Consider the following 27,602-nt stretch of genomic DNA (forward strand, 5'->3'; position numbering starts at 1 on the left):
TGCGTCGCCATCGTCTACGCCCGATCTACGAACCGGTGCGCGCCCCTATGCGACAGAGTACCGATGCAAACGGCTAATTTGCCGCGCTCCATTCGACACGCTCCGCGAGCGCGGAAAGCAACGAACGCTCGGCCCGGTGTTTCCTCGCGATTGCTCGATAAGCAACGTACAAACGCGTAAATCACGGTGTAAGACGACGCCGTGGCATTTGGTCGCGGCTCGTTAACGCGCTTGTTCCACGCGCGGTCAGCGCTTTCGATCGCCGCTCGCGGCCTGTTTCGCGCCCGATACGAGGAAACGAGCGGAAAATATCGACCACGTCGCGTGGAGGTTTCCCTTTCGCTCTGGATACGCGTACCGGAGTCGGACCAGCGTTTTACGAATCGTTCAACCCCTGTCGTTTGCAGCGCTCGAACGCCAGAGGAAAATTACCCCGTTCCTCGCGAGAGGCTGACTTTAATTATCGTCGTTGTTATTTACGCGGCGTAATCTCGCCGCGATGCGGAAGAGAAATCTTGCCTCCGTTTCGCGAAGATTCCAGTCGTAAAAGATTCGCCTAAATCGCACCGCGTCTATGGCGGCGAAAGGATTTCTCTTGCCAGACGTCTATTTTCTCCGACGTTCTCGCGCGATCTCGACTGGGCGTCGATGGCGATCACGGATCGCCGAATTTCCCACCGGTCGACCACGATTCCTTCCTCGAGGTGTAAATTTAACGCGCCGCGTGGACCGGCGAGGTGAACGCGCCGAGAATTCATACCGCATTTCCCGCGCAAACTGGAGGATCTGTCACGGCCAGTATTTCGTTTCTCGCGCTTACGTAAGAGGAGGACCGGTAATAGAGCGCGATCTGAGCGGGCGAGCCTCCCCCGAGAGGCTGCGTACATTTGCCACGAAAATATGACACAAGCCGACAAGGTTTTGGCATGCTTGCCCGACGACGTCCGACGTCGGGACGCGCAAGACAGCCTGTCGTAAACACACGCGCCCCTTTTGGATTTTCGCCCGCTCCTCGCAAGCCTCTCTATGGGCAATCGCTTCCGTCCCTCGGGTCCACTCTTCCACTTTTCCCTATACCTTCTTCTATACCCCTCTCTCTCTCTCTCTCTCTCTCACTTTCTCTTCCAGTCTCGAAGCAGAAGAAGAAGAAGAAGAAGAAGAAGAAGGAGGATAAGAAATGGGAAATCATGGAGAAGATTCGCGAGCGAGGAGAAAAATCGCGAAACGGAGAGATCCAAGGCGATCGAAGATCGAACGCTACCCGGAATAGGAACCGAACGAATCACCTTGGCAATGAGTAGAAAACTTATTCTGGTACGAACGTGAGTGAGATTTATTTGACGTACTCATTTATTTTGGCTAGTCACGGTTTCTAGGACGTTCGCCGTGAATAAGCCTCGAACGACTTTGAAACAATAAACCGCCATTTGCGATCTCGATCGCGACATCCTGAAACTGCGCAGACTTCCCGCTAACGGAGCAATTCCCAGACGCGAAGCCTCGTCGAAAGTGTCGAGAAACCTCCGATCCTTTGACGCGATGCTCTGTCTCAGCTTCCGCGAGAATAATCGTTTCCTCGAACACTCGCGCGTTTCATCTCGCGAGGAAAAATATAGCAAAAATATAGCGATGCTCGCGTCGATATTGGACAGGTTCGAGGATGATTTGGCAGTGTCGCCTGTGAATAATTCGCGTTGCGCAACTCGCAACGGTGAGCCGTTTCGGAGAAACACCGGCTCGAAATACGCGTAATCCGCGATTGCGAAATTTTGCGTTCGCAGATGGATGAAAAAGGCAACGTCGGTCGAATTTGTAGCTGCAGCTCGCGGCTACCAGTCGCGGTAAATTTAAACGGAAATTGCTAAATTCCGTCTCGTCTGTTCTCAACGAAACGTAAATTGCCTCGCCAAGATTAAGCGACATTGACGCACGAACGACTAAATCGTTCGTGTCACGCGCGCGAGCATCGGCCTGATTCGCAGTCGTCCGACAAAAGGAAATCTTCTATGTATTGCCTGGAAGCTCGCGAAGAGCATCGCGAGTAGAAATTTCCGGGTAGCTGTCCAAGTTTTCGAGTCGGGGGGACGGATCCGCAGAATCAGCCGCGATACCTTGGTCCCGCGCGTGGTCTTCCTCGAGGGTATCACGAAATTCGATCGTTTTGCGAGAAACGTGGAAATTCGCGAGGCTTTCCGAGAATATCGGCGACACGTCTACGTTACGTAATCTAGCGTTTAAAAGAGATTTCTCGAGGAAATCCCGAGCCCTTACAGCGTGCAAACGTCATGGTCGCAGGATCGATCGTAGGTGCAGCGAACGCATTCCTCCTGGACGTCGGGTGGCGGCGGGCCCGGGAGCGGGGATGCACTGGCCAGGCCCAGAGGGAAGTTTCTCTGTATTCCTCGTCTTCTCATCGCGAAATTCCGTTCTCTCGAGGGGAATCGCGGCGTTTTCTTCCGCATCTCCGTGAGCTCCTTCACGGACAGGCCGTCGTCCCAGACCATGGTTGGAGCACTCGCGGCACACGAAGCGACGACTATCGATCGGCAGAGACGGGCGTATCACTGGCTAATAAACCGGCCCCCGATCCTCGTGCAGTCGCCGGCTTATCGTCCCTTCCGAAAACAAACGCAACGACGGGTCGAGATAAGAGCGTATAATCGGTGAGAAGCTTTCGGTGAATCACGAGGTGGCTCGACCTTCGGCTGCGACAACACTGAAACCGAACGCGGCCGAATGAGGCCAGTCGGCTGAACGAAGTCTCATTGGATCCCCCTGGTCGACAAATCGAATTAACTTAATGCGGTTATGGAATCTACCGGTGCGAGCGTCTCTCCCGTCTCGAGCATCGTCCACGCGTGAACTCTCGAGCGGGTTCGGGCTTAAAGGAACTTGCACGTCGATCCGCGCGCGACTTTCGACTGGCCGGTCGTCCTCCAGCTCGTCGCGGCTCGTCGCGTTCCGCTCGAGAACAGCCTCGACAGCGGCCATTGCGACCTTCGCTCGATAGTTTCCATTACGAACGCTTTTGTTTCGAATCGTGCGTCGGTTCGCGTCATCGCTGCCGATCGTTTCTACGTTCGCAGATGAAACTCCGTTTTTCTCCCACACCGCTCCCCGCGCATCGGAGGTCGCCGAGGTACCGTACTCCCGAGCGTGTCCGCGTCCCAGTTACACGCTCGCGCTCCGTTCCACTACCGGCGCGTAATCCCCTCGAAATCCCGCTGGATCTCGATCCCCGGACTTCTCCGCCCGGTCCAGCTGGCCGGGGGTACGTTCAAAAGGTTAATACCCAGGTTGAAACGCGTCGTCCGGCTCGTAGCAGACGGTGCGCGAGTGCGTCTCGACGCGTGAATCACCGAGTCGCGATTAAACGGTAGCCATAGTCGTGTCGGGAACTACGAAAGCCTCTTCTAATCGGGATCGAACGCGGCACGTACGCGAATCGAAACGACTGCTATTGGGCAATTAACGGGAGAACCTTGTTGCTCGACATTGAGTCGGACTTTGACTCTGCGCGCGTCTGGCAGCTGCAATCGCGCGAGCTTCGCCTCTAATCGTGCCCCCTCCTCCCGCTCCCTCGTAAATTCTATCCGGAGTCCGAAGATCTTATCGCCGGCTATTTACGCCCGGTCATCGATCGTCGATCGGGAGACGAGAGAAAAACGCTCGTGTCTTTCCTTCCGCGAGGGAAATTTCACCCGCGAGCGTGCGATTCGCGGAGTACTCGCGACGGCACTGAGTCGAGGCGAGAAACCGCGATGCCAGCGGTGTGTGTCCTCGTCGATAAGGATTATCACGGACGAATAACCTCGTTATCTTCGGGTCCGGTGAAGCGTCGCCGTCGTCCCTTGAAGCGGGCCACGCTGAAAGGACGTTTAACGCGCATTTGCATACAATCGGATTCTCGAAAGCGCTTTATCTCGCCATTATTTCTGTTTGCATCGGCGGGAAAAATTTTTCCGGTTTTCGCCTACCCGGCTTGCCAGTTTAGCCGCGAGTTTTTCAGCCTCGACTACGAGCGCGTAAGCGGCTTACCGCGAGGGCAGATGTAATACGCATACTTCGAGACGATGATCCATCGCTTTGCTCGACCGCGAGGCCCGGCTGAAAAACGCTAAGTCTCTAATTGGGAAGTCGCGTCCCGGGAACAGCGATACCTGACGGGTTTCTCGGACACGTGGAATCCCTACAGCCGAGACTCCTCTAATCGAATTATCGAGCTTCGCGACGCCGGATGGCACGGGAATTCCGCGACAGCCGGTTTGCCCACCTCTCGAGACACTGGATCCCGTGGGGTGGACGGAAATCGAAGAAGGGGTTGGAGACGGTGGTCGATCGCGGGCGTCCTGTCGCGTTTATTCCTCGCGGTACCCGCGAAGGGAGACTCGCTCCATTACGGAGATGGCCGGCTGCCAAGGGATTTACGAGTCGGAACGCGACACGAGGCGGACACGCCGCTCGTTCCATCTTTTTCGACGAACTGCTCCGCGCGTCTCGCGTGCACGTAATCGCCGTTGGCATTCGCGGAACCTGCGAATCTCTCGGGATTCGCGGGGAAAGCGGCCGATTGGACTCACCGATCGTCGTGACAAGGAGGGTCCTCCTTCCCGAAGACGCGAGCGTAGCTCGAGCTCTCCCACTTGGCGCCCATCCTCGTCTCCCGCGTGTGTATACTGGCGCGCGAGGACGTCGCACGTGCTCGCCACGTGGAATCGCGACGCGACTCGCGACCGATCCTCCGCCGGACTAGCGCGACGAAAAGAAACTGCGAAGATCGAGACGAGGACTCGTTGTTCCCGGCGCGGATCTCGCAGCGGAGGGGCGGCGGCGAGCGAAACGAGGAAATTTGACAGCTCTCGGCCTGTTCTCCAGCCGCGCCAATCGCTTTATCGCCGAGTTATTTGTTCCGATAGCGCGAACAACCGGTCGATCATACTCTAAATTTAGCGCGGCTCGATCGGCCTGGAGAACGAGCGAGGCTGAGCCCGAGGAGCGAAACGAGCGATATTACGCGCACTCACGCACCGCAAGGCGCACGCACGTCCGGCGGAGAAGGCAGGGATAAACGCACTGCTCGCTAACCGCCGCGGCCGTTAACGCGGATCGAAATCGTCGAGCTTCTTCTGCCTTCTACACCCGAGCTTCCACCCTTCCCTGCGCGCCCGTGCTCGTGCGCTGTCAATGCCAGCTGATCGCGCGGAGCAGCTCGGCTTTACGCGCTCCATGATTTATCGCTGTCCCGGAGTATAATGCTCCCGTTCATCGCTTCCTCGCAGCTGGAACGACCGCTTTCGGCAAGGGCTTCTCGGACTCCAGTGGTCCCCTTTCTCCCGTTCTCCAACCCACACAGTACGACGCTGCGTTTTTCCCAGCAAGATAGAGCGCGGGAGAGGCAACGCCCGGGAATTTTTGTTTCGGAATTTTTCAACAATTCCAGACTTCGCCGGAGAAGTGCTTGACGCGTGTTTATCAGCTCGCGCCCGGTTCCGCGAGGCTGACAATAGGCCCGATAACGAGAATAGATTTGGAGAGTGTCGCGAGGAAAACAATCGACGCTGACGAGTGTCGCAATCGGTATGTGGAGAACATTATCGGACAGCGAATGAACGCCTACGCGGCACGTCGCTCGGCTGTCTTTCGATTTATTCCATCGGAATAATTTATCCGCGTCTGCCGAGGGTATTACTTCACGCGCGCTGTCGCAACCGCGGCATTAGCCGAGCATCTCGCTCGATTTTTCCAATCGCAAATTTATCCCCGACTAACGAGATCATCGACGAGGATTAGACTCGGGCTCGCCGGACTGGCGGGGGCAAAAATGAAATTCCCCACACGGTTGGTCCGCGCGGAAAGCGGATCGCGCGCTCGCAGGAGAGCCGTGTAAACCGAGGAGAACAAGCTTTCGCCAGGAATTCTAATCCCTCGCGTGCTTTCCTCGCCCACGCGTCGCGCATTCCCATACGACGACGACGCGTGATTACGCTTACGCGTGTACGCGGCTAGTCGTAGGAGAACGCGGCTACGATCCGCCGAGCAGATATCATCCCGGCGCGAGAGTAAACGCTCTTTACTCGCCGACGATTGCATCTCGCCTGTTGCGCGATCGCGGCACAGATGTAACTCAACGTCTCACTGGACGTCGCGTTTAGCGAAACTGCAATTGCCGGTCCGCTGCATCCGCGACTCGGCCGATTTAGGACGGTGAGAAATTCAGCTGGTTCGTCCAAGACGAAACGCGTCGTTTCTTATTAATATTACGCTACGTGCTAGCATTTATCGCGGTGCATATGATTTTTTATCGCGGCTATTTTTAACCCGTGACTAATGATCTATCTTTTACCACGCACGTATTCTCACGTTCCAGCGGTGAAAAGAGTTTCGGGATTATTCGACGACGATTTATTATCGTGGTGCAACGAACAATTGACCGTCTGCACTCGAATTCGAACCCTTTGGAATTCGATAAAACTTCGAAGATCGATATTAATTAATCCTTCGCACTCGAGGGGCGCCATTCGGTCGCCGTTTGATCAAATTTCCAAGATCGATACTCGTTAATATGTCAAATTTAAGATAATGTAACCGTGTGCGAGATATCGAAATCAAATAATTCTATGCGGTAATTATTATACGAATTCTTATTTACTGCTCCAAAAAATATCGTCAGCTTTATGGCAGAAGATCTTCGAGCTCCTGCGATTCTTTAGCCAAAAAATGCTCGAGTGCAGAGGGTTAATAGCGTGACATTTTTGCAAACCGAATCGTTTGTTGCGTAATCGCGAGAAGTATTTATAGCTCCGTTTCCTCTTTCTCCATCAGAGATAGACAAACGTGTCTTTAATCCGGGAGGCTGATAGCTAGGTCACGTAATACGCGAGATCCGTGTTGGATCCCGCAATAGTCCCTTCTGGGCATATTGCATAGATCCTGGGTGTAAATATTTGCCAGCGATCTATTCGAAGAAACGATCGCGTTTCTGTGTAAAGAGAATATTGGTCCCCGCTCTGACGTACCGGATCCTCGATAGAGGCAGCGAAGATTTATACGAGACTTATAAAAGACTCATTGTAGGGAAATCCAGAGACGAGAAAGACTACGGTAAAACGGCACTCGGTATTCCCATTGGCAACGACTCGAAGAGAAACGCGATATGGTTGATCTTGGGCCTACTGACCAGGGGTCCCATGCGTACTCTGCGTTGCTGGAAAGAAGTCATCTCGTTCGGTTGCGGGGCAACAGGGGTATTCCACTTGCACCGCCTATACTCTCGTTAGTGATACCCACTCTTCTGTGACACTCCCGAAACCACTATCTCCAAGTTCGACAACGCGATACGTTAACGTAGGCGTAAGATATCCGCGAAAGAAACGTTATCTCAGAGTTAACTTACGATGAATTGGAAGCACTACTCCGCTTTGGGATGAGTCTACGCTCTTGCATCTATTTTCTGCGTCTGTCTCACTTTGTCTCGTTGCTTTGTTCGCTCTCTTTGTCACGTGGTGTTCCATGACCGGGCTAATGGGAAGGGATCGGTTCTACGGATAAGGGAAGCCTTTTACTCTACTTCCGCCATGACGTTAGAATGGTTGGGCTGATTGGGATTCGGTCCCTATAAGTTTCTCAGATGACTTCTTTCCTGCAACGCGGAGTAGTCACCTTCGCGCGGCGAGACCCGGTAATCGGTATAGTCTCGCGAAGATCTCTCATCGGAGGACTACAACACCGAGCTAAGTACTGCGCGCTAAATTTAAGCCTCTCGTAATCCAGTTAAAATTGCCAGCAGTTTTTCTCTGAAACTTGCAAGTCGTGGCACCAGCGATAACTGCCGTGTTGAAATAAAAATTAAAACGGATTAAGCTGGTTACAGATTCCGACGGCCGTGTTTGCTCCGTGGTTTATCGTCGGCGTAATAGACGCCTGTTTTCTTCGCTTTGGCTAATTGAAACGTAATTTTCGTGATTAGTAACTGCAGCTATATCCAGCGGTTGCTCTGTCCGGCGAAAATGAGGGCGAAGTTTGGCGTGGGTTCCGACTTTGGTGTTCGGTCAGAAACCACGATGAATCCGATGTTACCGATAGTCCCATAGGTGAGGTAAATTTCGGAGGAGTTGGCTCACCTCACCTCCACGACGGTGCCCTTGGGACCCAGTGGGTATTGGCCTTGCACTTTGGTGCTTGCCACTGGGTGCGAAAGAGCGAGTGGCATAAAGGCCGTGGAGAACAATGATTGAATGACGCGTTCGTATTCAATAGTCCCTTAGAGTATTGCGCGTGCGAGAAAAGGAGGCACGGGGTGTTTACATCCTCACGACTGATTAACTCGCTGACCGATCATCCTCGGCCAATAGCGGTCACTGCCTGCGACGATGGGAGTGTCGCTAGAGTTAAACAGCCGTGAGGATGTAAACACTCTGTGCCTTCTTTTGTCGAACGCGCTATACCTCCTCGGGACGTTCTCCTATGGCTGACAACAGAGTCTCGTGCTCGGTTGATTTCTCCGTGAGTTGGACCAGGTTCGTTTGGACATTGACAGTGGCAGTGACAAGCTAACATCTAACATCTGCCAACATCGTTGCAGTAGTACCTGGGACAACAGAGCGAGCACTGGCTCGTAAGAATACCAAGTTTCGCTAAATGTCCAGCGAAAATTGGGTCCGTGTCGCGTTGACAGAGACACTCGTGCATTAGACACGCGTTGCACCTCGTTTACCATACCACATTGTCGCTCGGTGACGCGAGTCGAATGGAAATGACGTTTCCAAGCCGAACGACACACCTTCGAGTTAATTATATTTCTCGGAGAACTCGACGAACATACTATTCCGTTCGAAAAGTTCGTAGAATTACATCAACAAAATTCGGCTATTCGATTTTCTTCCGAATGGTGATAGAAATTTGCATGCGAAACGTTGCGCAGGACAGCCGTCGTTTCCGCTTTACGATTTTAATATCGTCCAAATGTTCTCTTCGTTTGACAGTTTTTATTTTATCTTTGGAGAGAAAGAAAAGTCGAATATGGGGAAAAATCGAGTTCTCTTGGTCCCGAATGCCAAAGACTGCGCACTAATAATGTTTCCACATTTGGCAAAGTGCTTCGTTTCACGGGAGGGACTCCACGGCGAGGCCTGTCACAGCGGAAGGGTCAACGAGCTCGACAGTTTTTATTTTATCTTTGGAAATAAAGAAAAGTCGAATATAGGGGAAAATCGAGTTCTCTTGACCCCTGTTAAAGGGGTTATTACGGAAGGAAGAGTTATTAGTCGGTGAAAGAACCGCGGAGATGTTTATTTAACAGGCGGCGAATGGTTAGAACCGAACTGTTCAGGGCCTCGCAGGTCGAAAGTCGTCTTCAGAAGACTGGTGACAAAAGACCGCGTGACAAAAGAGAGAACATTGGGGGAAGGGATCGCCCCCACATCGCTGGAATGTAGAGTTTGCTTCGCTATTGAATGTTTACCGTAACAGCCCCGAATTCTAAAGACTGCGCACGCATAATGTTTCCATCTTTGACATGGCGCTTCGTTTCACGGGAGGGCCCGTCACGGCAAGGGGTCAACGAGATGACAGAAAATAGATGATTCCACGAACTTTCCGATCAGAGTAGTATAGTTACTTTCGAGCGATGGAATCGGAGAGAGAGTCGGAAACTGTTACCATCGTATAACACTCGGATGACAGGTTAACGATTATCACCGATCTCGTTTTGCATTTGATACGCGGCCGGTTGCTCGATCGATCTTTGGGATTTAGTGGTTTGTTTTAAGCAGTCGGAGATAGTCGGTTGAATTATCGAAGTGTTTACCAGCGTCGGAGTTATTGCCGGTTTATAGTGGATAAATTTCTCGGTACTTTACAGGCGGTTAAGTCAAATAAATAGCCGGGCCGCGTGCCGCAGCTCCGGCCGGTGGTGGCTCGCGGAATATTAAATATAGAGCTTTGACACACATAGAATGTCGCGTGATCGTTCCGCGCGTCGGCGTCGCGGATTCTCATAAATAAATATTCGCGGACGCGACGTGACACGCGTTTTTTCGCTTTGACAGCGGATCCGGTGCCAACTCCGGCGTGCCCCGGCGCGATTCGACGTCGCGTTCGTGACACCGCGACCCCGTCGTGCCAGCGTGGATGACGTCGCGCCGGCTGAAAACCGCGACGCGATCGGAAAGGTCCTTGGGAAAAGCGTTTCGTGTCGCGATCTGTTTGTCCAACGGCTTATAGCCGTCCCGCTAAGTGATTCGCCACGAGCCGCGGTAAAACAGCTAGGCTAGGGTGCTCGCGATATTTAGCAGAAATGTCACTGGCTACCCTTTCCTCGCAGCGCTCGAATTACGCGCGCCGAGACGGCTTTCTAACGAGCGTAAACGCGTAAAAGCTGCGATATATCCTGCCACGAAGGCGTCGAGAAATGACAGCGATTATGGCTCCCTCGCGCGATTCGGTCCCTTTTATCCGGGGCCGTCTCGTCTCGGCTAGCAAACGCTGTAAATCAATTCGGGCATTAAAGTCACCGGGACCCGTTGCCATGGGCTTGTCATTGTCACCGATCCTCCTGCCTTCGTGTCAGCCTCGCGTGTCCGAAACGAGGATCGGAATGTTCCACGTTGCCCGTGAAAAAGTCTCGGTTGCTGGTCCCTGTCAAGTCGTAGGCGCGATCGCTCGCGGATAGTCGAGGCTTGGAGTAATCGACGCGATTAACTTCTCGTTCGCCGAGAATAACGTAATTCCCGAGGCTCGTGGGTTTGAGACCCGCGTAGCAGTAGCGCGAACGGGCGAAGAGACTCGCGCAAATTAGCGGGCAGACGCGGAGCGACATTGCGGCAAGGACGATTCAATAAACGCCCTATCGGGTATCCGGAAAAGCTGGGCGCATCCTGTCCACAGCTGCGACTCCAGGAACTTCGGGCGATGATGTCAGAGAGAGAGAGAGAGAGAGAGAGGAATGCGTGGCTGGATACGTAGACGATCGTTTTTGGCCGGCGAGCGACTCGGAGCGGACAAAACCCGCTGCTTTTCGGTCAAACGGACGACACTGCGAGGCAGCCGTGAGTAAGAAAGTCGAAGTATAAAGGTGATCTCACTGCAGGCACGCGTGGGTGACCGACATCTCGTCAGAGACCCACACGCGCGGCGTGGCACCTGCGCGTCGTCGCGCGTAATCATCGTCCGGACGATTATCGCGTTCACAATGACAGCCGAATCTCCGATCGAAGGATCGAGCGCAGAGGGCGCTGTTCGATTGGCGGAATCCCAAAACCGCGCGGGAATCGCGGGAGGAACGTCGCGCGACTCGATCAACGCCTTCCGCGAGTTTCTCGGCGAGCGTCGCGGCGATCAAAGCGAAAACGCGTCGACTTCAAAGACCGAGCCTTGCTACCTCTCGTAAACCAAACTGTTTATTCGTTTATCGCGAGGAATCAACGGAATAACCGTCGATAACGTATCCCTGAAGCTCAATCGCGGCTCTCCTCGACCTTGCGTCTGAGGCGGGTCTCGGGTACCAGCGGAATACTCCGCGATCGTGCAAGCCTCCGAAAATAAGTCGAATCTTCTCCTCTACCCTGTCAATCGCGGAGTTGACGGATGACGACGCGTTCATCCGGGAAGATCCTGGCTGAAACGGCAACCGAGGCCTCGAGGTAGCAGGTACTTAACCGTCAGCTACTTTGAAAAGGCCAGGGACGACGTATCGGGCGGACCGAAAATAGGCTTTTATCGTGTTTTCGGAAGCGGGAACGGCAGCGGGAGGTGGGTGCCGGTTGTAAATCAGCGTTTAGAGCGTTTAAAAACGCGATAGGTGGGCCGATTTAAAATAGACGCTCGGGCCGCGCGAGTGGCCGCATCGGCGCGCGATAGGCAGTCTTAAATCTCGCGAGACGAAAAGAAACGAGCACCGGTGACTTTCTGCGTTTCGTCATTCGATATTCCAGCATGCAAATGGAGAAGCCGCGGTTACGCCAATTCCAGACGCGGCTCCGCGGCCGAACGCGACTCACCGCGATTCCGCGGGACAATCGCCTTGCCGAACGATTATTCTTTTCCCCCCGGTCGATCTTTCGACATTCCCCGCTCGTCCACCGACTGTCCTCGTGATACTTTTCGCTAAACCGCGGACGTTTGCTCGTCCCACTCGAGAGATGATCGTCCAAGTTCGTGAGAAGAATACCGGTTGCTACACCGCACGAAGTTGACACGGGAATTTTAATCACCCGCCGTGTTTCCAGCTGAAAATAACTAGACCTGCATAGCAAACCTGTGCCGTGTAGGCCGCCGGTATTCCGAGTCTCGCCTCCTCTCCGTCGGGATAATTCAAAATATTACATAAAAATAGACGCGTGTAAGCTACGCCGGTTGCGACACCGCGCGTGCGCGTAGGGTCTGTCGTCGACCCTAGGGAGAATCGTTAACGATTCCGCTCTCAGACGACCCGCTGCCAGAAACAACGGACACGCATCCTAAAATCTGTCTAAAATTAACAATTAAAAGCAGGCTCACCGAGGTGACGGACTGTCGTAACTCCGCGAAAACCTGACTCTCCGAGTCCACGGAGTAAAAGAAACACGGCGATTCCGAGGGATATCCTCCACTTTCCGCGTAATCTCTTTTTACGACGCACGGTCCTTCCATCTCGCGCGATTTTAGCAGACCTGGCGGACCCACGATAGCAAACCTCGACGACGTTTACGACAACGCAGGGAATCGAGGTAAAACGATCGTTCGTTCTCGGAGGTCCAAAACTCCCGCCGGAAGTTATCGCGAGGGGTAGATTTCTCGAGAGAGCTCTGACGCGCGTTAATTAATCTCGCGTCGCGGAATTTGCCGAAAAACAAGTTGGCGATGGAGCTTTTCGGCATGGCGCGCAACAGTTTCGCGGTGAACCGGAGCAACAGGTGCCCCAGCTGTGCTCGGTGCAGAATCGATGAAAGCCACTGGTCGCGTAAGCTAGTTCGCGATCGAAATTAATACGACGAGGTGCCGCGATGGGTGTCGCTGCGATTCCATTTTACCTATGCGCCGGTGGAGCAGTCGCGAGAACAGGTATCGAGAGGCAGCTCCCACGCGCTCGCGCGACGATCTCGGTGCATCGAGGCGAGCACCGGCACACAGGGTGGTAAATCAAACGGACTGGAATCACCACTGGGAGAACGCACTACTCTGCGTCGTGCGAGCAGAGTTGCAGCAAACGAACGAGTCGCGCAACAGGTACACGCACTGATCCCGGACCTCTCGCAGCTTCTAATCGTCCCACGCACTCGCACTCGGCCGGATAGGTTACGCAACGGCGATGCGACGACGTCGAGAGGACGCGAGAGGACGCGAGAGGACGCGCGCGGTCGGGCGTCGCGACGCGGACGGACGACGGAGCGTGGTGGACGCGACGTGGACTGGACAGGTGCCGAGGAAACGCGACGGTCGCGGTCAAAAGGCGAAAACGAACTCGTGCGGTGCTCGCCGGCCCTACACTGGCGCATGTCGGCGAAGCACGTGCACGCGCGGCGTGTTGGAGCTGCCAGAAAGAGGCGAGACGCGATGCAAGCGAGCTAGCGAGCGAGCTCGCCAATGACTCACGGCTTCTGGTGCGCGAGGACGCACACGCGGATCGGCGTCGGTGTGCCGGGAGCCTGCGTGACTCGAGTTTCGAGCAATTGCTGCCCGATCGAACACCAGCCAGCCACGGCTACCGGTTCTACTCCGGACCGTTCCCCGATTCTCCGCTCCACGGAAGAGAGCTACTCGGCAAATTTACCGCGATAAAGCGGCTCGACGGAATGCGAGCCAGTGGACGCGTCTTTCCTCCAGCCCGCGCGCGTAAACCTGCCAAACGCGAAACTTTGATTTTCACGCGTCAATTTCAACCGTCTCCTTCGTTCCCGCGCTTGTCTCCGGCGGATCGCGACGATTGGGAGGAAGACGGGAGAATAACGGCGAACGGAAACGGCGAGGCGCGTGAAAATTAAGGCGGAAAAAGCGGCAGACGAGGGAACCTTGATCTCTAAGGACTGCGAGGCTGCGAGCCGCGGTAAGGAATTAACGCGATCCATCGAGGCAGTGCTAGAATCTATGCTAATCCGCTCGTTCCACAACTCGAGGGCTTTGCTCCGCCCACGCTCCGCGAGTCTAGTCTAGACCGTATCGAGCGTGGCCTGCGCTAATCGTAAGCCCGGATTGCGCCGGATCTAAGGTATGCAAGGTCTGGTCTAGGTCTAACCAGGCGTACGGTTGAGCAACGTTAGCCTAGCTCCGCTGTAACGCTACATCGCCGATGTTTGCAAAATAGTCGATCCACAAGTACGGCCACGTGGTCTCGCCGTGCCACGGATCGTTTAGATGCAGCGATGCGCTCGTAAAATCCGCCTAAGTCAGCGTAATTTAACCAGCGAGCAGTAACGCTTATCGTCTCCGCGCAACTCGGCCGCGAATTAAGTCGACCACGAATCGCGAGTTCCCCGATTCCAAGCTTCCCGCTCGCCATGATAAACCTATAAATACGAGCACGTGCTCGGCGTTTCCCGCAGGAGAATCAAGGAGAGAGAGAGAGAGAGAGAGAGAGAGATAAACGGCCGCGTGCTAGATTATCCCGGTTCCGCTCGCGCGTAAATCAGAAGCGTATTTCGCGTCGAGTGCCGCGGCGTGCGCTCGTAAATCGATTAGAGTCGAACGCTCGACCGGCGCGTTATCGACGCCTATGCGTGGCCGATTTCGTTTCGCCAACGACGGTCGAAAATACGTCTACTCGTGGACGCGTATCCGTCGCGTATCCGCTCGCCTTTATTGCGTAAATTATCGACGTCCACGGGCGTAGGCGCTGGAAATACGCGCGCGCGCTGGCTCGGTAAACGGAGGCGCGGTCGAGCGCGTAAACTTTGATGGAAATGAATTCGTAACGAGCGGAGTGCAGCGTGTAAAATTAAAGGCACGACACGGCCTGATCCCCGTTACGGCTCTGCCGTCTGGAACCGACTGTCGCCGCGTTTTATTGGATTTAAGTGAAAGCGGGACGACGTCTCCGTTGTTTCGTAAGCTTAGAAACGCCGATCTGTAACACCGTCGCGGCCGCGCCTTCCGATTGATAAATCGGCGGACACACGCAACAAGTAAAAGCGTCCAGTCCTCCTTGATCGGCCGCGCTTTTCCTCCCTCGTCATCGCGGCAACTTTTCCCGACACGCGCGTCCGAAAATAGTCGCGTTACGCCACTTTCGCCGAGATTCGGCGAATTCTACTTATTTTTCTCTCTTTTCCAAACTCGCTATCCGCCGCTATCTCTCGACCCGCGAACGAAATACCGAGGGAAATGTAGGTCGAAACTGCGTCGTCCGGCACAGAAATCCGTTTCGCAACGTTTCTCCGTTCGCGAATGGAAATCGTAGACGAGGCGAGACCGCGAGAGATCGAGCAACGACACGCTCGAAGGGAGGCGAATTAATTATCTAAATTTATCGCGGCCGAATCGGACGCGACGACGAGCGTCTTCGTTCGCGCGTGTCAACGATTTATTTTTGAAACGAGCTATGACTGGTGCCGGAATAATCGTAACCGCGTTCCTAGCGAACGTCCGGCCTTGTTTTCCCCGGCTAACGAGCAGAAATTCGCCTTCTCGAGGGGAGAAAAGAAACCAGGGACACGTCGGTCCGCTTCCTCGTTCCTCTTACATCCGCGCGAGATTTTGCTCCCGTGCCACGGGCCCTGCGGACCACCGCGAGCATCCCAGGCGAAGGGGAACGAAATGGTAATGGGGAGAGCCGGTGGCGATAAATCCAGGCAATCTCTGACCGTTATGGACGGATTCGGGCGACTATAGGTGGTATAACTGTGAATCCATCTGCGCGGTTCTAAACGCAGTCGAGCACGACGCCGTGTCCTACACCTTTCTCTCTCCGGGGCACCGCGATGCTGCCAGGAGCATCGGTTCTCTGCCCTGCTGCCGGCCAATTAATTCGTTATTACCGCATTGCTGGCCCGTAAATCACCAGGGATAATTACCAACCGGTAATTTCACCGCTGCTCAGTTACGCTCGGGATAATGGATACGTCGCGGAGCCTTTTGGCCAACGACTCTGGCACCGTTCCGTCTGGCCGATCGATCACGCGGATTTCTCGTCTGCTTCCTGTCGATCCGACGACTCGTTAATCGCTCGGCCAGTTCGATTTTCCATCTTTAAACCGACTTCCAGCGACTTTCCCCTGGATCGATGATAATCGGAGAGCGCGAGAGTTACGCGTTTCGCGTCCTCCGGCTAATGGAACGGGATAATTATTCCGGACAAGCAACCCGATATCCCGATTAGAGGAACTCGACGATCGATGGAATGCATTAGACGGTGCGCGGCTAATTGAAAGGCGACGGGATTCATCGATCATTCGAGCGGATCGCGGACGAGCGTCAACAGACGCGGGAAAAGCCAAGACTTTGACACCGAAGTGTGTCAGCGTCACGAGTACGCCGCCGGATGGAGAGGAGACCGATTCGCTTAAATGCCATCGAGGTTCGCGGAAGCTCGTTTCCTCCTCGTCTTCTCGTTTCCGCGGAGACCGCGATTATCGCCTTTGCTCGGAATCGCGAGAGAGATATTCTCGCCGCGTTAGAAACATTGCGGACGCTTACCTCCACGTGTGCGGCGAGAATCCCAAACACGCGTCCCCGCACTGCAAACAGGGCTGGCCCTCCTCGACGTCCGTGATCAGGACACCCTGCGATCAAACAGAGAAAAATGCATTTTTCAGTCCACCGTTCTGCGTTGTACGCGCGAGCCGAAAGCTGGCTAAGAGTGGCCATCGCGGCGGATCGGGTCGCGTTAATTGCAAAACGGTGAAAGGTTCGGACGATCCTCGCAAATGTCAATCGCCTAGGGCCCCGTTCGATGAGTCCGCCGTTCGCGAATCGGCGCCTCGATCCGACCAACACGCTCCACGTTCCCTCGATCGTGCATCGAAAAGCGGAGGAAAGAGCCATCGAACAAAAGTGCGTCATCGTTTCGCGCGATCGTGACGCGCTCGTAATTGCGTGCGAAGCGGGACAAGGTCGAATCCGCGTGTCTACCTGTTAATCGGGGAAAAGTTTTCAACTACGCGCTCCGTCCATCCGTCCTTCCACCCTGAAACCCCGCTAAATCGAAGACGCTTGCCTTTTAAGCGACGCCGATCGGGCTCTCCCACGTGTGCGCGGCTTCGAACAGTCATTCGGTGACATTTGGACGCGCGGAGCGGCTTCGAAACGCGTCGTCGCGAGCGTTTACGAAGCGGAGATAAAGGGAAGCGGCGAGGATGGAAAGCTCGAGGCGCGTTGGATGCGTTCAAGAACCTTCCGGCCGGCATATATGGTCGGTCTGCCCACGCGAAACAGGTCGCGGCTCTGGCATCGCCAAATATCGAGTAGACGAGCAAACGCGGCGCGGAAAATATGTAAGCCGATGTGTCTCTAGCTGTCTATATATAGCAATCTTGAATAACGATCCCCGAGCGAACGCGCGTCGTCTAATTAACATATTTTTCGTCCTGACTCACGAGTGAAAGGACCTGGTACCTGTTTTTTACTCCGTGCTCGCGCTACCAGCTGGAAATCACCTGGAAACTGCGCGCACCTTCTCGCCTCTGATTTATGCAACCGTCTCTCTCTCTCTCTCTCTCTCTCTCTCTCTCTCTCTTTCGCGCGCGCGCCTTGTCGGACATTTCGATTTCGATCGAGATTCGATTCCGTTCGATTTCATTCCACGCGAACGGTTCGGGGGCACTCGGTTTGCTCGAGGATCCAGATGTCACGAGCGTTTTCGACGCGTTTTTCGCGCGGCAAATTACGCACGGGAAGGTTGGACGAGTGCGATTGGCGGAATGCGCGAAACGAGATTCCCGGTCACCGCGTAAATTCTTCGTGGTCGCTATTTCGCGCGAGTCGTTGACTCCTCGCGTCCGTTTATAGCGCGGTTAACAGCTTGGTACGCGAGTCCTCGCCGGTCGCCGCGATTATATCGACTCGCATCGTTAACGACGATGATTGACGATCGCCGATTACACGGACAAAGGCCCCGGGATTTTTCACGCGGCAGTGGCGAACGGGGAAAGATGTGATCCGCGCGGCTCGCGTACGTGTCCTACACGCCGCGCGACCATTCCGCTTGTGGGCGGTTCGCTGACATTTCCATGACGCGTTAGCCAATAGACGGTGGAATTACGTAAGGACATTGAAAACTTGCGTTAAGCCGACTGAATGACAGACCGTTAACCCTCTGGTTAACTGGCTGGACGGATAACTCGCTGGCGCGCTCGCGAAAAAATCGCCCAGATGTAATTTTCGCTCGGGCCAATATTCCGCTCGACCACTCCGGCTCTGACCAACTTCCATTCGCGCGGGGGAAAACGAGACGTTCCCCGCTCGAGAAAGTTGCCGCTTTAGCCCGTGGCAAGCCGTGTCCGCGCTCGAAGAAAGACCAAACCGGCCGAGTAACGAGTGGATTAATTAAAGGATTAGCGTGCACTGACGGACGAACCAAAGGATGGACCCCGGCCGACCTCGTCTGGCCCAAACGCTCTACGCAGAGTTACGCGAGTCGGAAACGGCCTCGCGTGGACGAAGAACGAGTCGCATTAGGGTTGGATTGGAATCAAAAAGTTTCACTGGTCAACTAGAAATTTAATCAAAACTTTCTACATTTACTCTCTCATATTTATATGTGTATATATATATATATATGTGTGTGTGTGTATATACGTATATGTATCTGATAATCGTATAAAGACAAATCGGTAATTGCTCTCGTAATTACTTTCGCTTATTTTATACATGTTCGCCGAGTCCGTTTCTCGTATTCAAGCAGCTCCGGTATAACTGTACGTGTATAGAGGACATGACGAAAAACATAACTGACGTACAACCAGCTAGAGAATAAGGCGGATAGCGTGTATAGTAACCGTGTAGTTATCGGCGCGAACGACATGGCGATACAAAAGCGTGGCAGGAGCAAACCGCAACTAACGACCGATCGGCGGCGAGCAAATGGCGTGAAACGCGGCAAGAAAACGTTCGCACCTTCCAACGATCCAGCATCGGCACACACTCGACACGTGTATATATATATATACCGATTGGCCATCCAACGCAGAGCGGCGTGTCGCCCGGTGAAAATCGGAAAAACAAAATTCCTCGCCCGAGCGGGCCGATTACGAACACGCAGCACACTCCGATTTGCCTGGATCCTCGGAACCGTTACGAGAATCGCGCTTTCATCTTCTCCATCGATTTATGAATATCGCTTCTCGCTTCTGAACCATAAAGGACCGATCGAACGCAATTGACTCATGAAAATGCCATACCCCTTCGCGGTAATTCCAGACTCTTCTCGAAGGTGTAGAAACGCCTCTTCCTGGTATACAGCCGTCTCCGCGAGACCCTCTCCGTCGATGATCATCCTCCACCACCTCCTCCTCATCCTCTTCCTCCTCCTCCTCCTCCACCTCCGTCTTCCCGCGTACGAGTCCTGTGCAGGCCTGAGACGTCGACGTCTCCTCTCGACAGGCATCTCCGGACTCGTGCGAATCCTGATGATCGTCGCCCCGTTTCTCTCGCGAGTCGACGCGTATCTGCTCTCTAGATCTGCCCGAGGATGTTGGTCACCGTTCCCGAACCCGTGCGTTTCCGATTTCGCGCTGCTCGCTTTCGCGTCCTCGATCTCGCTGCCCTCGCCCGCACTCGGCTCTTTCCCATCGCGGAATTCCTGCATTCCCATTTCCGGCGAGGGATCGCGATCGATCTCCGAACGGCCCTCGGGATTCGCGCGGTACGCGCTGTTCTCTCGGAAATACTTGGCCGCGAAAATCCGGTTGCTCTCGTGCCAGGACTTGCTATCGAATTCCTCGCGGTCCTTGCCATCCTCCCGACACTCCGGCTCGTCTCGTTTCGGCGGTGTCAACGGTCTGGAATGTCTGTCCGATCTTTTATCGGCAGCCTCGTGATTCTTGCTCCGAGGAGAGGTCCGCCTCTTCGACGAGTCTCGTCCCTTCAACGAGCTTCTCCTCTCCTGAGGATCGTAGTCCTGATCGTTCGCGGGACTCGCGCGAGCCGACTCGTCTTGGCTCTGGAAACACACGCTGCCGAATTCCACGTACCGCCCGTTAGGCGAGTGTCTGCTTTTCGGCTCGTCGAAGCTTCGAAAGGACACTTTGGTCGGCTCGCTGTCTCCGGGTTTGTAAGCTTCGTCGTGATCCTTGTACGAGATCCCGCCGAATTCCACGCTTTTCTCTTTCAACGAATTTTTACGTCCCACGTCGGTCGAGTGATCTTTGAAGCTCACTCTGCCGACGTCCGGCTCTGGATCCTTGTACAAATGGATTCTGCCGGAATCGGCGTCGTGTTCTTTGAAAGTGATTCTACTGACTCCGTCGGTATGTCCTTTGAACGAACGTTTCCTCTCCTCCTCGTCCTCGCGAGTCTTGGACGAAATTCTCCCGTAATCCGAGCTCTGCTCCTTGAAGGAATTCTTCCTTCCTACGTCCAGGCTTTGCTCCTTCGACGACGAACTCTTCCTCGGAACGTGTTCCGGGTCCCTGCCAAAGTATCTTTTCTCGACGTCCTGACTTTTCGAGCAATTCTTTCTGTACGAGTCGTTCTCTAGCTCCTTGAACGACGTCTTTCTGCTCAGGCTGGACTCTCTGTCGCGGGAGTGGCTCTTTTTCCCGTCGCTCGACTTGAACGAACTCTTCCTCGTCACCTGCCGATCGTGGTCCACGTCCGAATCTTTCAACGGGACTCGTTTCACGCACTCGGCATCTCTTCTCGGCTCCAGAAGAGCCCGCTCGTATCTCTGTATTCGCACGTCGAAATCCTCCGGGTTACCGTCGTAGACGTAGCTCCTTCTCTTCGGGCTATCTTTCCGTCGAGGAACATCGTCCTCCACATCTCTGGGTCGTCTGTGATTCCTCTCGGAAACGTACGCGTCGTTTCTCTTCTCCGTAAAAGCGTCGTTGGATTTCTCCGTCCTCCGATCTACGGAGCGACTTCGGCTCGTCTCTTCCTGCTCGTATTTCTCGGCTTCTCGCAGCTTAGACCTGGCAGACCTCCGCTCGTCTTCCCGATCGTCCTTCTGGGCTCTGCCTCTGTCCCGATCGTTAGCTTCCGCGATATGATCCGTTCGAACTTCGCCTCGACCTCCGCTTTTCGACCTGTACTCCTCCTTCTCGGGGCTGAGCGAGACGCGTTCCTTCCTCGACTTTGATTTATCCTCTTCCCGAGATTTGAATCGTTCTATCATCGCTTTGATCCTTCGATCGGGGGATCTGCCATCGACGATCGCCAGGTTCTCGATCTCTTTCAGCAACTGATCCCGCTCGTCGCCTCTCTGAGCCTCGTCCTTACCGTCGCTCTTGGTTCGACCCAACTTGGACGCTGCTTTCCAGCCGTCCGGGCTTTCCCAGCTCTCCTTCTTCCTCGATCGATTCGTTCCAGCCTGTTCCCGATCGATGGATCCCGTCCTGCCGCGATCGTCCCGCGACGACGCGTCCTCGTGATCGTCGTAGCGATCTTGCCTGCCGGAATCGTTCCTCGATGATCGGCCGTTCGTCAATCGAGGGCCCTCGAATCGATCCGTCTGTTTCCTTAATCCGACACTGCCGCCGCTCGGCACGATGTCCTTGATGTCCCAGGCGCCAAAGTGCTCCTTGCTCTTTTTATACAACAAGTCCGCGTCCACGTTCGCGTGCTCCTTATAGTCCCGTCCGTTCTTGCTCACCTCGTCGTTCTGTTGCCTCGTCATGCCAAAATGGTATCGGTTCGAGCTGTTCTTGTACGACTTGGACGAATGATCCTCTTGCTCCTCGTGGCTGCGCTCCTTGGGGTACGACGAGGTTACCTTCGAACCTTCCTTCGTCGACGACGAACCACGGAGACGAGACATCGTCGCGGCACCGTATCCCACCGTATGTATCCACTAGCACCGATCAGGTTCGCGTCGCGTTGGAAACTTTTCAAGGTTCCGTTACGGTTCTCCGCGAGTCCAGTTCGCCACGCGTTATTCCCGTCCGATGACTTAATCCCGGGATCCTTTCGATCCGTATCGCGAATATCGTCCAGCAGTCCGGCGAGGAGAGATCACAGCTCGATCACATATCAACGGCGCAGTCCGCGGAGCGAGATGGTCCCAGTGCGACGACTACCGTGGATCCAGCAGCGAGTGACATCGGCGGAGTCGGTCAAGGAACTCGATGCGACTCTTTCGATCGTTCCACAGCGCGAAAACGACGAGGAGCAGTGAAAAACGCGCGTCGCGGACTCGTTGTCTCATCGATCCGACGATAACGTCGCGCGTCGATGATCGAGAGAGGATCCCGAGCACTCTTCTCCTTCGGCCACCTCCACCTCGCGGCAACCGCTGTATCTTTGGATCCCTTTCGGTGGCTTCTTTTCTTCGCGAGAGACGAAGCCGGCTTCGGCCGAACGAGCGGAGCAGACGACCCTGAAAGTCGTCTGTGGACTTTCACGAACGCGAGCACTTTGCCGGTCGGAGTCACCACGAGAGTGTGCACCGGAGGAGAGCGTGTTCCTCCTCTCTCCCTCCCCTCACCTCGTCGCCTCCTTCCCGTCCTGTCCACCACCTTCCCCTGCCCCTTCCTCGAGCTCGCCATCCACCACTTGCCCTCTCCTCTCCTCTCTGCGTCCGCTCCTTTGCATCGCCACCACCACCACCGCCGCCGCCGCCACCACCACCATCTCCTCCTCCTCCTCCTCCTCCTTCTTCTTCTTCTTCTTCTTCTTCTTCTTCTTCTTCTTCTTCGCTGTCCTCCGTCCTGCGGTCCTGCTCGAGGTGAGGCGGACCACTCGATTCTCCCGTTAATCCGGCTCCTCTTTGCGTCCTCCACCTCTGCGTCTGCCGCGATACGACCACGTGAGCTCGACCTCGCTCGAGTTCACCGGGATTCTGGCACTCGCCGTCGTCCATCGTCTGCGGAGCCAACGGTTCCAGCTTTTCCTTTTCGTTTCACCCATTTGAACCCTTCTCTCCGCGTCTTTTCCGCCCGGGCACGAGTCCCCTTCGAGATCGGCAGGCAGCCGAGAATCGATCAAGGCCGTTTCGTAGTTTCACCGGTTTCTTTCGCCACGCGCTGCGATCGGAAGCGGCAAATTACAGCGAAACGATGACAGCGGCTATACAATGTGCCAGCGCTACGATTATCCTCTATCGGACACTCGAGCGGACCGATTCCTCTTCCGTTCGGTGAGTCTGTCCGATTACGATCATTTGCCTTGGAATATCGATGCTCCTAATCGGCCTGTTCGATTTCCCATGACAGACGCCCCTCTCGCGAGGTCCTCCTCGAGTCCTGTTCGACGAAGAACGTCGTCGTCGATCGCAAAACTATTCGACGAGACTCCGGCGAGGCGCCACTGTCTTCTCTTATCTGCTTCCTTTGGGAACGGCTGAAAGTGCTGGTCGCCGAGTGTCCTCGAAGCGGCTCGCGAAACGAGTTACGTGTACCTGGACTTGACTCATCGAGTCCTTAGAAATACGCGACGCGACGGAGTGGTCGAAACAGGAGGAAAACCAAGGATGAGCGGATGCCGTGGCGAAAAAAGTGGGAAAAAGACTCGGGGTCCTTCTTTGGAAATCTCTCGGACGCTTTTGTCACGCGGCCGGGACCAGGGGAACGAACCTGACCAGTGTGATTCATGGCACAGAACCGGTAAAAAAAAACGATAAGAACCGACGTTTTTTCCCAGCCAGTCGTTACGAAACGAAAGCGACGAATCGTCCGAGCGGACAGAGCCTTCCCGCGTGGCGGATAAGTCTGGTCGCGCGATAAAATCGTCCGTGCGCGTCTAATAAGTTCTCGGACGCGGGATCCCGCGGGTGTGGAGCCGGGGTTTATCGCGAACCACGGGCTGACGGACTGGTCTGTTCGTGGCAACGCATCGGCCGGCTCCAGGGACTGCTCGTTCCGTGCTCTCCCGAGCGAAAAATACGTCGATCCTTGCTTAATGAGACAGGATAATTCCGCTTAAACGAGGCAACCGTCTCGTTAGGCTCGAGACAATGCCAGGCCCAGTCGCGGAGGGGTGAGATATCGCGGCATATTCTCCGCCGATTACCGTGGCCGCGATATAATTCACAACGGGGCCGGATTTATCGCGCGTGGGCGGCTGATCGGTTGTAAATTGACACAGACAGATAATTTTCGACCGGGTTGCAGCGCAAGCGCAAACAGCTTTCGTATATCTCGTTAATCGCGTATCGGCTGCCCCAAGTGGGCTGTCACTGTTACGCCACGCCGCTCGACAATCGCCCGTGGCGAGCGGATCGCGTTCCTCTCCTTTAGGTTATGACTTACTGGTTATGACTAACTGGACAGTTACATGCGCCACGAGATCGTTCTTCGATCGTGCATCGATGAAAATTCTCCCAGCCAGGGACTCTACGCGCTGTCACCCGAGCCTATTGGGCCTCGAGCGATCTTTCGAATAGATGTAAACAGTCGGGCGACAGAGGCACAGTCTCCGAGTGTTTATGTCTGAAATTTTAATATCTATCGATGACCTGACGATCGGTCGAGCCGAGGAGCAGGCACTCGAACGTAGACCTTCGGAGAGAAAAGTCTGCGAAATCACTCATGCTTCGGGAACAGGATTAACGTTCGTCTCTTCGCGTTCTTTCGGCTTTGTAATCGCAGAGTGTACGATAGTGATTGCGTCGTGGCGTAAATTATGACAGATCGTGATAGCCGTCGAAGATACTCATCCATTCCGATTTGCTAAAATTTCACGCATTGGCAACTTCCAGGTAAGTATAGTAGTCGTGTTTCGACAAAGGGAGCGGAACAACCATTTCGTTTCCGCTTCCTCCGCTTCGGCAACTGTCGCTGCGAAACCGGCTGACAGCAGGGTCTCGTTTCGAAAAATTCCAGGACCCTACTCGAACGCGGAGGGCCAGGTGGTCGAACGGAAGGTCGCGCCCTGTTTCCTACACTGGCCGGGGACAAAAGACATGGGCGATTTTTAGGATTTTTAGGATTTTTAGAAGCCCGAGGTGATTCTAGGTAATACGCGAGGATCGTTTAACGCAGTTCCACGTGCCACGTGTAATTAATTGCATTTTGCAGCAGCTACGTCCGCTTGTAATTGAGCCGACGAGTTTCGCCAGGTTCGCGGAATACAGCTCCGTTTTTTTCCATCGCCGCCAGAAATCTGGTTGAACCGATTTCCATGAGTCGTTCCGTTTCACCGTGACGAGCCGAGGTAAAAGTGCGGACGGCACCGCGAGGCCAGGTAAAAAGAGAGCAAGAGGAAGAGAGAGCGAGGGAAAGAAGCTCGATACCAAGAGAGGAGGAGCATATCGCAGTTGGTTATCTAGGCTAAAGGCTATGCGCGCGATCGATTTCACGAACGATCTTTCCGTACGCATGAACGAGAAATCAAGGCCGCCTCTTTATGCATCTTCTTCGATGGTCGACGGAAACGGCTGTATACCCACGCCTCCTGCTTCCTCCTACACGCTAGGATCCTTTGAAAAAGTCGGTCGAAGATCGATAATTAAGCATCCTTGCCTCTACGAGAGCGAGCAGGAGCGCAGGCTCGAGAACAGGCCCAGGTGCAGCCACGGCTGACTCGCGTTCGAGGAAACGACGCACCGTGACGCCGAAAAGAGAGGATGACCGAAGACGAATCGAAGGATGTTTAGATGTTTCCTCTGACGAATGGAAATCTGTCGTGACGAGGAGTTTTCGTGGAACTACAGCCGCTACAGCCCTGCGTGTGGGCCGCGACAAGGTCCTGTCACGACGCCCCCGCCGTTTTGCACGCAGAGGTCTAACCGCTCGGTGAACGGGGCCTTACGCGCGCGCGTATCGACCTTTTCGCCCGAAATGGCGAGACCGAGGGTATCCGTCGAATCGACGGCTCGCTCTTCCATTACGCCGTCCAACGAATCTCAGGTTTTTCCCTAATCTGTAATATCCCTTGAATCATTCTCGCAGAGTTTCCTTCCCCGAACCCGAAGCCGTAATCGAAATTCCCCTATCACCCTCCGTTTGCGAAACTTTTAGGTTAGGTTTCTAGCAACGCGCGATTTTTGGCAAAAAGGAAGTATTACGTGGAAGGTAAGAACGTTAAAAGATTCGTTGTTGCGTTACAAGTTAGACGAGAGTATTCCGAGTATACGAATGTCCATTATTATGATTAATTGTACTTCTGAATGGTTATAATTGGTCGTCAAAGTTTAAAAGTAAGCCTCCGAGCGCACTTTCCACGCATATTCTTGCGGTTTTAGAAGAACCTCTTTATCTGACACGAATTTGCTACGCAATGGCGAGTTATGTACGCTTTTTTGAGGAAGAAACTATGGAGGAACGATATTAGAATGATCTTCAATGTTTACAGGAAGGTAAAACATATACCGGCAACCCGCAAGCGGGACTTTCTCGCCGCGCAGCCATTGTTCGCGCGCCTAGCTCCATCAGGGCCGTAGTCGCGCGTAATCCACGCCAAAATCATCGTCCAGTGAGTCTCATTTTCTTATATGCACAACATGTATATGTTTTCATGTACTTTAATATATTTATTGCAAAATTACAAGAAATTTCTGCAAATCACTTGTAATTTGCAGTTTGATTTTTTTATATATATGTACCAATGACTTTTCGATATAAAGTTGTTAAACAATAAACTCTCACCTAGCCTTTGAGGTGAGAATGAATTTTTTAACGCTTTTACTTTTCGCGTGATACTTCAGTTTAGTCAAAAATGCAGTTATAGTTTACAAAAAAAAATGTATAAACTATCAAAATTATTATTAAAAATAAATTGTTCGCAACGTAAATTTATAATAAAAGCGAAAAAAATTAATAAATCATTAATTATTACTTGTATTTATAACATATTTGTGTTAAAATGTACTAATAATTTGCAAAAAACTTATAAATTATTAGTGATTGTTAATAACAATAAGTAATATTGTTAATAACAAATTGTCCACAACGTATATTTATAGTAAAAGTGAAAAAACTAATAAATTATTGGTTATTACAGCGAAAAAATAAAAATTAATCCAATCCGTAAAGTTCGAAAATTTTCGATTGGGGTGGGGGACTCGGGCGATCGGCGGCTATATAAGGGACGCCGCTCCGCTGCTGCAGTCATTTGCCAGTTTGGCATCGGGAGTGTAACATCTAAATTTTTCCGTGTGCGGGAGTGGGGTGGGTCCGAAGTGAGTGGGGATGGCTACCCTACTCACTCCCACCCCCTTAAATAATTTACTAACAATTTTTATTTTCAGAATTTAATTATTCTTTTCTTTTCAGATTTTCTTTTCGTTACTATTCATTTTACGAGAATGGGGTTGGGTCCGAAGTGAGTGGGGATGGCTACCCCACTCACTCCCACCCCCTTAAATAATTTACTAACAATTTTTATTTTCAGCTTCTAATTTTTTTTTATTTTCAGAATTTAATTATTCTTTTCTTTTCAGATTTTCTTTTCGTTACTATTCATTTTTATTCGGAATTTCGAATATCTCGTGTGATATTCAAATCTTTTGTCATTGATTCTTTTATCTCATCGTTGGGTTGCTTATGTCTCATCGTTGGGTCGTTTATGTCTCATCGATGGGTTCTTCACTCCATTTGATT

The 27,602-nt window shown here is 53.4% G+C and overlaps 1 protein-coding gene across 1 annotated transcript in view; it reads right to left on the reverse strand.

Annotated features, from left to right (window-relative positions):
• Lmpt (four and a half LIM domains protein limpet) overlaps window positions 1-21,898 on the reverse strand; it is a 52,299-nt gene extending 30,401 nt beyond the window's left edge. The window contains 3 exon segments of the mRNA XM_017911966.1: window positions 16,606-16,691; window positions 19,308-19,447; window positions 19,450-21,898. Of these exon segments, the coding sequence (XP_017767455.1) occupies window positions 16,606-16,691; window positions 19,308-19,447; window positions 19,450-21,883 (2,660 nt within the window). The 5' untranslated portion in view covers window positions 21,884-21,898.
• Window positions 21,899-27,602: the final 5,704 nt, after the last annotated feature.

Source organism: Eufriesea mexicana, unplaced genomic scaffold (assembly GCF_001483705.2).
Source record: "Eufriesea mexicana isolate 0111107269 unplaced genomic scaffold, ASM148370v2 scaffold294, whole genome shotgun sequence".
NCBI classification, from domain to species: Eukaryota; Metazoa; Arthropoda; class Insecta; order Hymenoptera; family Apidae; genus Eufriesea; species Eufriesea mexicana.